This window comes from Callorhinus ursinus, unplaced genomic scaffold (genome assembly GCF_003265705.2).
Source record: "Callorhinus ursinus isolate GAN/ISIS: 27379988/994484 unplaced genomic scaffold, GSC_fseal_2.0 scaffold54, whole genome shotgun sequence".
NCBI classification, from domain to species: Eukaryota; Metazoa; Chordata; class Mammalia; order Carnivora; family Otariidae; genus Callorhinus; species Callorhinus ursinus.
In genome coordinates this window covers 15,296,494-15,308,508 of record NW_027397116.1, presented here as the reverse complement: position 1 = coordinate 15,308,508, position 12,015 = coordinate 15,296,494, and the positions used below count along the sequence as shown (strand labels likewise).

At 34.5% G+C, this 12,015-nt stretch overlaps 1 protein-coding gene across 4 annotated transcripts in view; it reads left to right on the top strand.

Moving 5' to 3' along the window:
- Nucleotides 1-12,015, top strand: part of UCHL5 (ubiquitin C-terminal hydrolase L5) — a 43,476-nt gene that overhangs the window by 24,164 nt on the left and 7,297 nt on the right. For 3 of the 4 annotated variants that reach the window (XM_025892294.2, XM_025892296.2, XM_073884093.1), the window contains 7 exons: nt 208-333; nt 415-476; nt 555-685; nt 2,240-2,303; nt 7,622-7,724; nt 9,046-9,159; nt 11,317-11,415. In XM_025892294.2, the coding sequence (XP_025748079.1) occupies nt 208-333; nt 415-476; nt 555-685; nt 2,240-2,303; nt 7,622-7,724; nt 9,046-9,159; nt 11,317-11,415 (699 nt within the window). The remainder of the gene's footprint in view (nt 1-207; nt 334-414; nt 477-554; nt 686-2,239; nt 2,304-7,621; nt 7,725-9,045; nt 9,160-11,316; nt 11,416-12,015) is intronic. The other variant, XM_025892295.2, reaches the window with a different exon arrangement.

Here is a 12,015-nt window from a genome sequence, read left to right as displayed (position 1 = left end):
CTAGTATCCTCAACTCCAGAATTGCAGCAAATTCCTGAAAATACATTAGAATGGAATTAAGCACATTTATTATGTTTATGTTAAGACTGTATGAAATACATTTTGAAAACTGTTAACGTTATTCATATTTTGGAGGGCATTGTCATCAGTTAAAGGCTGCTTTTTAAAAAAATAAATTGATAATATTTTTGCTTTTATGTTTTATAGGTAATTAACAATGCTTGTGCTACCCAAGCTATAGTAAGTGTGTTGTTGAACTGTACCCATCAAGATGTCCATTTGGGAGAGACATTATCAGAGTTTAAAGAATTTTCACAAAGTTTTGATGCAGCTGTGAGTATAATCTTACTATTCCTAAAATGCTCTATTTGTGATAATTCTCTTTTTAATAGGCTACTTTAACAATTATTTTAGATGAAAGGTTTGGCACTGAGCAATTCAGATGTGATTCGACAAGTACACAACAGTTTTGCCAGGTAAAGAGACTTTTTGTTAAATAAACACTTTCTTTTTTGCTTGTTTGTCTCTCACTATTTTTTTTTTCTTTACTGTAGACAGCAAATGTTTGAATTTGATGCAAAGACATCAGCAAAAGAAGAAGATGCTTTTCACTTTGTCAGTTATGTTCCTGTAAATGGAAGATTGTATGAATTAGATGGATTAAGAGAAGGACCGATTGATTTAGGTAATCTGGTTTCTGTTCCTGCTATTTCACTTTTGACAAGGAAAAAAGATTGGGTATTCTCCTTTGTTTTTGCCACAATGCTCCTTAGGTTTTTGAAGGGGAAGGTGACTATCAGGTATAATGTCATGAAAAGTCTTAAGCTTTTCATTACTTTATGAGGTTAAATAAGATAGGAAGGACATGTTAACTACTATGGTTCAACTGGAATCTTTAATTTTTTTCTAAGAAAATTTCTTTAACCCATAGATTACATAATTTATTTTTATTTTCCAGTTAACTTAAAAAAGCTGATTTTTATAGTGCATATAAGTTATTCTTGTCATTTTTAACCTGATAAAGGGTAGTAAGCATTTCTTACCATCTTGCATTAAAATATTTTCACTTAGAATTGGATCATTCAGAATCACTTTAATTCAGTGTTTAACAATCTACAAGAAGTGTTTTTCTTTGAAGTTTCTGTTTAAATAGTGTGTTAATATGCTGTCCTTTGGGCCAAAGGGTAGATTTGTCCCAATCCCACCCATCTCTAACCTTAAGCAAAAATGATAAATGGTTAGCAAGGTTGAGGATATAATTGGTGGTTCTGATATAATACTAAAATCATCGACCCACAAAGAAATTTTAACTCCTTATTTTTACCTCATTAAGTTTCCTTTTTTCAAAAATTAGGTTCATTTTTAAGTCCAACGAAACCTGATTTTATTGAACCTAATGTTATCTGCTGTTCATAAAACTTTATAGTTTTTTTAGATTAAAAAATGAACATTGGTTCATTTTGTTTGTACTTTTTGACCATGTCCCCTGCATAGAACCAATAATTTGTCTAATGCAGATTTACGTGTTACCTCTATGTTTAAAAATATTTATTTTTCTGTGTCACAGAAAATTAATAGAATGTTCTTTAAATTCTCTTGAAGTGTTTTGTAGTTTGATGGTTGAGCTGATCTCTGCATTTTCTCTGTTGGCTTCTATCTGGTCACTTACTCTATATTCGTTAGAACCATCAAACACAAAGGACGTAAAAGATAAAGTAGAACAGCCAGTTTGCTATACAACTGGTGCTATGCTAAAAATTATGGTGAAAAGAGGATTAAAACAAGTGGGTAAAATTGGTTTTGCATTATGTGTAGTTTTAGTTTTTTATTTTATAGTTATGATGGTAGGGAGTCAGACTGGTAAGGATTGAATCCTTATTTGCTGCTGACTTGTGCTGATTTTTCTTACCCCTCAGTTTCATTACTGTGAAATGGTAGTTATTCTTATTTCACAAAGTTGTGGATTGTAATGGGATCACTCCCTAATTAATTACTTTTCCAGACATTTGTTCAGTACCTACTAAGTGACACAAGAATGTGGTAATGCAAATTATACTAATGCTTTTTGCCCTTACCTTTACTCCGAAACTAAGAATTGAAGCTTAACATTGTTATGCTAAAAGGATTTTTACCATCCTGAATTTCCCAAAATATTTATAAAACAGTATTTTAGACTAACTTTTGAAATAATTTTAATGTTGATTTTATTTGATTTAATTGCTTTCATATTTCTTTCTAGGTGCATGCAATCAAGATGACTGGATCAGCGCAGTGAGGCCAGTCATAGAAAAAAGGATACAAAAGTAAATGCTCAGCTATTCTCACTGGCATAGTAGTCTGGATTTTAAACATTTTTTTTTCAACTTTTATTTTATTATTATTTTAGCAGTGCTTGTTGAACATCTACTTTTGATTGGATTAATATGTTCAGGAAATCTATTTCAGAAATATTTAAATTCTACAGAGTAATATGTCCTCTAAAGTTAAACATGCAGATCTCCATTAGATATTTTATATAGTTGTTTGGTAGAATTATTTTTAAACATCTTTTTTTTATTAAATTAAAACTCTTATTTTGAGATAATTATGTATTCACATTCAGTTATAAAAATAATACAGAGAGATCCGGTGTACCCTTTACCCAGCAGTGGTAACATCTTATCGAACCGGAGTACAGTATCAACAGCCAGTGGCTCAGATGGTTAAGCGTCTGCCTTCGGCTCAGGTCGTGATTCCAGGGTCCTGGGATCAAGTCCCGCATCGGGCTCCCTGCTCTGCGGGGAGCCTGCTTCTCCCTCTGCCTCTGCTTCTCTCTCTCTCTGACTCTCATGAATAAAAAAATAAAACATTTAAAAAAACAAAAAAAAAAACAGCCAGGTTGTTGCCATTGATACAGTCAAGGTATAGAATGATTTCATAAGCACAAGGATTCCTCATGTTGCCCTTTTAAAGAGCCACAACCACTTCCTTCCTCTGTTGCCACTCTCCCCTCCCATCTTTAATCCCAGGTTTAATAATTTTTGTCAGTTAAAGAATGTTGTGTAAATGGAAATGTACAATATGTAACCTTTCTGGATTGGCTTCTTTCACTCAGAATAATTTTCTGGAGATTTGTCCAGGTCACTAAGTACATAAGTGCTTCATTCTTTTCTAATGATGGGTGCTAGTGTATGGTATGGGTAGGTTTTTTTTTTTTTTTTGCCTATTTACCCATTGAAGGACATATGGATTGCTTCTAGTTTTTGGCTGTGATGAATAAAGCAGCAAGAAACATTTGTGTACACATTTTTGTGTGAACATAAGTTTTCATTTCTCTGGGATAAATGCCCAGGAGTGCCACTGCTGAGTTGTAAATGGATGTTTAATTTTCTAAGAAACTGCCAGACTCTTCCAAAGTGGCTGTACCATTTTACATTCCTACTAGCATGTATGAGCGATCCAGTTTTTCCACATCCTTGCTAGCATTTGGTTTTGTCAAAATTTTTTATTTTAGCCATTCTAGTAGGTGGGTAGTGATATTTCATTATTGTTTTAATCTGCATTTCCATGATGACTAATTATGTTGAAAATCTTTTCATGTCTTTTGCCTGTTTTGTAAGTGGATTGTTTTTTGACTGTTGAGCCTTGAGTTTCCTTACATACTCTAGATAGTACTAGTTCTTCATCAGACATGTTGCCTGCAAATACTATCTCCCAGTCTGAAGCCTATCTCCTAATTCTTCCAATACAGTCTTTCACAGAGCAAAAGCTCTTAATCCCAGTGAAATCTAATTTATCATTCTTTTCCACTATGAATTGTTTTTTGTTGTCAAATCTAAGAAGTCTTTGGTCCTAGATCCTAAAGATTTTCTTTTTTCCTAAAAAGTTTATATTTTAACATTTTGCATTTAAGTCTGTGATCCATTTTGAGTTAATTTTTGTACATGTTGTGAAGTTAAATCAAAGTTCATTTTGTTGCCTATGCATGTCCGTTTGCTCTAGTACCATTTGTTGAAAAGGCTATCCTTCCTCTAGCAGTTTGGTAGAATTGTAAAAAACCAGTTGGGTGTATTTGTGTGAGTCTATTTCTGGGTTCACTACTCTGTTCTATTGACCTGTTTGTCTGCTCTCTGCCAATCCTGCACAGTCTTGATTACTGTAGCTGTATTGTAAGTCTTGAAATCAGATAAACTGATACCCACAACTTTATTCTTTTTCATCAAAATTGTTTTAGCTGTTATAGTTCCTCTGTCTTCCCATATAAATTTTAGTATAATAATCCCATATAAATTTTAGTATAATCTTTTATATCCACAAAAATTCTTGCTGGGATTTTGATAGGAATTGTGTCAAACATTTATATCCATTTGGGGAGAATTGGCATCTTTACTATGATGAGTCTTCCTGTCCATGAACATGGTATGTCTCTCTGTTTACTTTGATCTTCTCTAATTTCTTTCATCAGTACTTTGTACTTTTTAGCATACAGGTCCTCTACATGTTTTGTCAGATTTATACCCACATACTTTTTTTGTCTTTTGAGTGATTACAAATGAAACTGTATTTTCATATTTGATTTATTTGATCATTGTTAGTCTGTAGAAACACATTTGATTGTTTTCTTTCTTTTTCTTGCATCCTTTAACCTTGCTGAACTCATGCACCAGCTTTAGAAGTTATCTGTGAGTTCTTTGGCATTTTCTCCGTAATCATGTCATTTGCAAATAGGGGCAGTTTTGGATTTGTCTACTTCTAATTTCAGTTTTAATCAGTTTTTACTTTACATGTTTTGCAGGTCTATTGTTTGGTGCATAAACTAAACATTTATCACTATTTCTTCTTAATGGATCTTTTTATCATTATGTCATGTCCTTCTCTAGTAATTTTCTTTGTTTTGAAATTTAGTTTATCTCATAGTAATATAGCCAGTCCTACTTGCTTGCTTTTTTTTTTTTTTTTTTAAGATTCTATTTATTTATTTGACAGAGAGAGACACAGCGAGAGAGAGAACACAAGCCAGGGGGAGTGGGAGAGGGAGACTCAGGCGTCCCGCGGAGCAGGGAGCCCAATGTGGGACTCGATCCCAGGACCCTGGGTTCATGACGTGAGCCAAAGGCAGACGCTTAACGACTGAGCCACCCAGGCACCCCAGTCCTGCTTTCTTTTGATTTAGTGTTTTCATTCAAGTTGAGATTTTCATCATTTTTAATATGACAAATGATTATAGATTGAAACCTGGACGTTTGTGGTTTTATATAATAAAACACTGGATTTTTTTAAATAAAATTTCTGTTAAGCTGGTTTATATGAGCACTGCTCTGGCCAGGTAAATCAGGATGCTACCTCATTACTGCCAGGTGAGAGTAGAAGTTCAGGCTCCCCAATCTGCTTCCATTGACATCTGAGATGGGAAGAGGTTCACTGTTATTGCTGGGCAGGGGTGGGAGTTCTGGCCCCAAAAGGGTGTCCACTTGATACTACCCTGGCTGGAAGAAGTAGGAATGCCTTGTTACTCCTTACTACATGGCTTCACTGTTGCTGAAGTTGGGGAGGCTTCTTTACCACTGTATGGTAGTGACTTCCCACTTGGCTTCCCATTTAGTCTCTTCTAGACACTGCAAATAGGTGTCATTACTGCCCGCAGAGATGAAAGTCCTATCTCCCTACTCAGTCTTTGCTGGTGGGTAGGGCTAGGGCACAGTTTTTTTTCAGTTGTGTTTACCTATGGTAGAGTGGTAATTATCTAAAGGTTTTGTTTCATGAGTCGCCCCTTTCCTATTTGGATAGAAGGAGCAGACTTTTGTTGGTGCTTTTTTTGTCTGTGCCTGTTGGCGTTTCTTAGTTGCTGGCTTCTTTAATTCCAAGTCTAGGCTATATGAAGGCAAATGAGATAACTCAAGGAGTTCACCACTGTGTCATTTTTGCGTCTTGGTTCCCTAGCTTATCTACCTTCTCTCCACCTTTCAGAATTTTCGTTCATCCTTTCATTTTCTTTTTAAAAATATATATTATGTCTAGTGTTTTTATTTGGTGTTTTCTTAGTGAAAGAAATAAGGAAATGAAGTTCCATTTTATTTTTATTTTTTTATTTTTTTTAATTTAAATTCATTTAACATATAATGTATTAATTGCTTCAGGAGTACAGGTCTGTGATTCATCAGTCTTACATAATACCCAGGGCTCATTACAACACATACCCTACTCATTGTCCATCACCCAGTTACCCTAACCCTCCACCCACCTCTCCTCCAGCAACCCTGTTTGTTTCCTATGATTAAGAGTCTCTTATGGTTTGTCTCCCTCTCTGGTTTCCTCTCGTTTCATTTTTTCCTCTCTTCCCCTATGGTCCTCTGTCTTGTTTCTTAAATTCCACATACCAGAGAGATCATATGATAATTGTCCACAGCAGAGTTTTATTTTATTTTTTAATTTTTTGAAAGATTTTTATTTATTTGTTTGACAGAGAGAGACACAGCAAGAGAGGGAACACAAGCAGGGGGTATGGGAGAGGGAGAAGCAGGCTTCCCACTGAGCAGGGAGCCCAGTGTGGGGCTTGATCCCAGAACCCTTTGATCATGACCTGAGCCGAAGGCAGATGCTTAATGACTGAGCCACCCAGGCGCCCCCACAGCAGAGTTTTAAAAACAACATTTTTACATAGTTCAAAGCACTGTAGTTAATATTGCTCCATATTCTTTCAGTGAATAGAACTATCTATGAGAAACTGTTATAAGTGAATAATGCAAAAACAGGCTTACATTTTCTATATATTCTCATCTTGATTAAGCACCATTTACATAATCTTACCAGTAATTCTTCTAATGTCAATCCTTACCATAAATAAACTAATACTATGAGATGTCTCATTGTGATACTCTGGTATCAGAGTAGTGAAAATAAAATAGCATTCAGAAATTTTGCAACAGGATATAACCGTATTATATTAATAAAATATACAAATATTTTATAATTTATAATGTAAAGTATAAGTGAAATATAAAAATATATTAACTAAAAATTATATCATGACTTGGGAAAAAGTATATAGTTAGGAATATAGTTAATTACCATCATAATGCCAGTATAATTAATCTAACAACGGTGAGGTCTTAGTTATTTTTTTATGAGATCTGAAGTAAATGATGGTTGCCATGTTTCTTATAAAAGTAGGAAAACATATTTTTTATTTCACATGTTTAGTGGTATAATTTTATTTTAGAAGATTTGAAAATATTTGTGATTAAATTTAGTTTTTTTCTGCAGTTGTAGCCTTTCATATGTGAAAGCTTTATTTATTTATTTTTTTAAAAGATTTTATTTATTAATTAGAGAGCGAGCAAGAGAGAAACAGCATGAGAGGGGAGAGGGTCAGAGGGAGAAGCAGGCTCCCCGCTGAGCCGGGAGCCCGATGCGGGACTTGATTCCAGGACCCCAGGATCATGACCTGAGCCGAAGGCAGTCGCTTAACCAACTGAGCCGCCCAGGCGCCCTGTGAAAGCTTTTTTCAAATGTCAGTTTTCACTGCTAGCCAATTGATAGATTTGTGTTTATCCTAAAGAACCATGGGGTAGTCACAATAGATTATCTTACTTATGATAGTGTTACAATTGTTTATTACATTATAAACTTTAACTTTTTTTAGGTACAGTGAAGGTGAAATTCGATTTAACTTAATGGCCATTGTGTCTGACAGAAAAATGATATATGAACAGAAGATAGCAGAGTTACAAAGACAACTTGCTGAGGTTTGTGACCATGTTTTTAGGTGCAAAGTTCTAGTTTATGTCTCAGGGAAAGTATTCTCTCTCTGTCTTTGTTCTTTCTCTTTCTTTATTCTTTCTCTTTCTTTGTTTCTTTCTCTTTTCATTTCCTTCCTTCCTCCCTCTCTCTCTCTCCCCCCACCCCCTTCCTCCCTCTTGATTTAATGAAGTGTCCTGAGTGGTGATGAAGAGAGTACACTCTGGAGTCAGGCTGCCTAGATTCAGCTCCTGGCTTTGCCACCTAGTGGATGCATGAATTGGAATATACTTCTTTGTGCTTCAGTTTTTCTTTCTTTTCTTTTTCTTTCTTTCTCTCTTTTCTTTCTTTTTCTTTCTTTCTTTCTTTCTTTTTCTTTCTTTCTTTCTTTCTTTCTTTCTTTCTTTCTTTCTTTCTTTCTTTCTTTCTTTCTTTCTTTCTTTCTTTCTTTTTTACTTTCTTTCTTCCTTTCTCTCTGTCTCTTTCTCTCTCTCTCTTTCCTTTCTTCCTTTCCTTTCCCTCTCTTTCTTTTTTGAGAGAGAGGGCGAGCACATGTGCGTGCAAATGGTAGCAGGGCAGGGAGAGGGAGAGAGACTCTTAAGCTCCATGCCCTGCATGGAGCCCATGAGGGGCTTCATCTCATGATCCTGAGATCATGACCTGAACCTAAATCAAGAGTCAGTCGCTTAACTGACAGAGCCACCCAGGAGCCCCTGCCCCTGTGCTTCAGTTTCTTAATGAAAAATGAGGTTAGTAGTATTTACCTTAGAAAGCTGTTGTGAGGATTAACTGAGATAATATATGTAAGCCACTTAAAACAGACTGACAAATATTACATGCTAAGTGTTAGCAATTAACTATTTAATTTCATTATTATAATTAAGCAAGTTAGAATATATTTCTCACGGAATTAATTGGGTACATTTAGGTTTACATGTAATATTTACTAGTCTGTAATTGATTGTTTTTTTGTAGTAAATATGATCGGAGAAGGTAATTAGTAATAGTAGCTTTTTTTACATTCCTTTGATGACATTTTCTTAATAGCATATTTAAGCAAATTTATTTTGTAGCTAAGCAAAAGATTGTAGCAATATAGTATTTTGCAGTATAAGTTTTTTTTAGGTAAAAATTCCTATGTGTTATTGTAGAACATAGAAATATGGGAGGTACTACTTAGGGCTTTTGTCCTTTAATATTGCAGTTAGACTGGTATTCTGTCACCAATATTAAGAGTAAAATTTGAAAATAATTGTACTGTGTTTATTAAATATTTTGGACTCAAGCCTCAATCATTAGGGTATGCTGTTCCTTTTTCTTTACCCTAAGGAGGAACCCATGGATACAGACCAGGGTAATAATATGTTAAGTGCTATTCAGTCAGAGGTTGCCAAAAACCAGATGCTTATTGAAGAAGAAGTACAGAAACTAAAAAGATATAAGGTATGTTTTCTTTTTTTTGTTCCTTTGTTTTAATATAAAGTAGTATATTTTGACATGAAGGTATGTTAAATATTTGATTTTTCCCCCCATCATTTACTAGTTTTCAGAATAATGAGTTGGTTCCTTGGCACCCCACAAAGGTAACTAGGAGGTTTCTTTCTTTTTAATTTTTTTTGAAGTATCATTATGAACAAATTTTTAACCTATTTGGTGTTTCAATTCACTGCAATTAATGATGATCAAATTGTCATCTTTGGCCATTAGGATCCACTTCAAGCCCTAAGTCCTTTTGATATGATTCTCTTCATCTTTGATAGCTTCCTTGATTTCCAGTGTGACAAGATGGTTCAGACTCATCTTGTCCATTTTCTACTTCAGACTTTGATTAGCCATTTTTTTCAAGAAGCCCTGGGTTCTTTTGTTGGGAAATGTTATTTAGAAACCACTCTTTGGATGCTCAGTGATACTGATTAGTCATTATGTCTAGGCCTTTTCAGAGCTAAGAAATACATTTTTGTTTGCTTCTTATTTTAGTTTTGAAGAGAAAATAGAATGTGAATTTGTACAATGTGAATTCAGTCTTCAAATTTAGAATTGAAGGGCTTGGGGCTCCTTACTGGCTCAGTTGGTAGAGCATGCGACTCTTGATCTCAGGGTCACAAATTCAAGCCCAAGTTGGGCAGGGAACCTACTGAAAAAAAAAAAAAAAGAAAGAATTAAAGGGCTTTATACTTGAAGTTAACCATTTGCATCTCTTCTCTTAAGCTGTGTGAGTTTGGAAATGGTAGTTAACGTCATTTCTCATGTGTATCATAGTAGAAAAAGCATTGTTATTTGAAGCTAAGCTGAAGGCAAGGATTGTCCTTTTTTCTTTTTCATTGCTCACGAAAGCATTAGCATAGTGCTTTGTATCATACTTAACAGCCAATAAATGACTGTTAAATAAAATAAACGAACCTTGAACTGGTACAGTTTCTTCAGTTGGAAGTGGTGTAGGGGCTGGCTCCAGAGTATTCCAAGTTAATGGAGATAGGAAAGTAAGGGATGAAAGCATGAATATTTATCTTCCATTTTATGCGGTATACAAAAATAACTACCCATCACTTATATATTCTTAATGCAGGGTTATTTCATCACTAAGTTTTAATATTAGCCTAAAATAAAACACAAATTAAGTTTTCAGAATCTTTACCTGCTACATTGCTTGAAAATGCTTGTTCAAAAAGGTGAAATGATTCTTACTGCTACAAAATGAACATGTGTTAAGATTTTATTTAATTCATTAATTAATTGAAGGAACCTGTAGTCATAACTAGTTCAAACGAGAAGTTAAAGCAGCTCAAGTTTATATGGAGTAAAAGAATGTTGAAATGAATTTACTGAAGATGGAAACTTTTTTTTTCTATGGGAGAAGGGAAGTAAATTGAACCTCTACCAGAGAGAATATTTAGTAGCTCAATGGCAGTGAAAAACTAGAATCATGTAACTTGGGAGGGGTGCTGTAGACAATGCATAGTTTTCACTTGAAGCACAGATCTTTCTCTATAGTCTATCTTCTTCATTAAAAGTTATTCAAAGAAAGATTATTCTTATTTTTTTAAAAGATTTTATTTATTTGAGAGAGAGAGAATGAGAGACAGAGAGCATGAGAGGGAAGAGGGTCAGAGGGAGAAGCAGACTCCCTGCTGAGCAGGGAGCCGGACATGGGACTCGATCCGGGGACTCCAGGATCATGACCTGAGCCGAAGGCAGTCGCTTAACCAGCTGAGCCACCCAGGCGCCCCAAGAAAGATTATTCTTGATCACAAAATAAAGCTGGTTTCATTAGGCGTGGCCTGATTATTTGCATAGTTGTAGTAGTAAGAGTATTAATTTATCATGTGGGCTTCTTAAATTTACTTTCATCTTAAGTTTTCATAAATAATTTTAATTTGCTAAGCCAAGAGTAGGAAGCCACACCCAAGAAACTCTTCACATGTTTTATTGTATTGGTCTTTATTCTCAGTGGGGATGGAATCTCATTATTTCTAATATTTTTTCTTATGAGAATGGAAGGTTTTCTCCCATTTCTATTTTGAGTTGGATACAAAGATCAAAATATCAGAAACTTAGTGGAAATGTAAAGTTAGTGTGGTTTGATATTTGTTTTATTTTCAGATTGAAAATATCAGAAGGAAGCATAATTACCTGCCTTTCATTATGGAATTATTAAAGACTTTAGCAGAACACCAACAGTTAATACCACTAGTAGAAAAGGTAAGTGTTTTACTGATGAATACTTAAATTAGATTTAGATTCCCCCAAAACAAGATGTTTTTTTGGTTTGAGTAGAGGTAAAATTTGTTGAAGCATTCCTATGTTAATTTTTTTTGCATTTATCTATTGTTTTATATTCTAGATGAGCATTAGTTTAACCTGATTTTTTTTTAGTTCAGCCTGATATAAAATCAAAATAAGGAATTGTCCCATTGCTTTAGTCTTCCCAAATCTTTAGTGTTAAGAACTTAGGTTGTACCTAATATTAGAATAAAATTTAAAACTTTTCCTGTCTTTAAGCTGAAAGCAAAATTTTTTTTAAGATTTTATTTATTTATTTGAGAGAGAGAGAGCAGTGGGGAGGGCCAGAGGAAGAGGGAGAGAATCTCAAGCAGACTCCATGCTGAGTGTAGAGCCTGATGTGTGGGGCTTGATCTCATGACCCTGAGCTTATGACCTGAGCCAAAAGCAAGAGTTGGACACTTAACCAACTGAGCCACCCAGGCACCCCTAAGTTGAAAGCAACTTTTTAATGTTAACAATTGAAATAATAGATTCCTTGTTATTTAATTTAGGAAAAATTTGAATTATCATAGAATT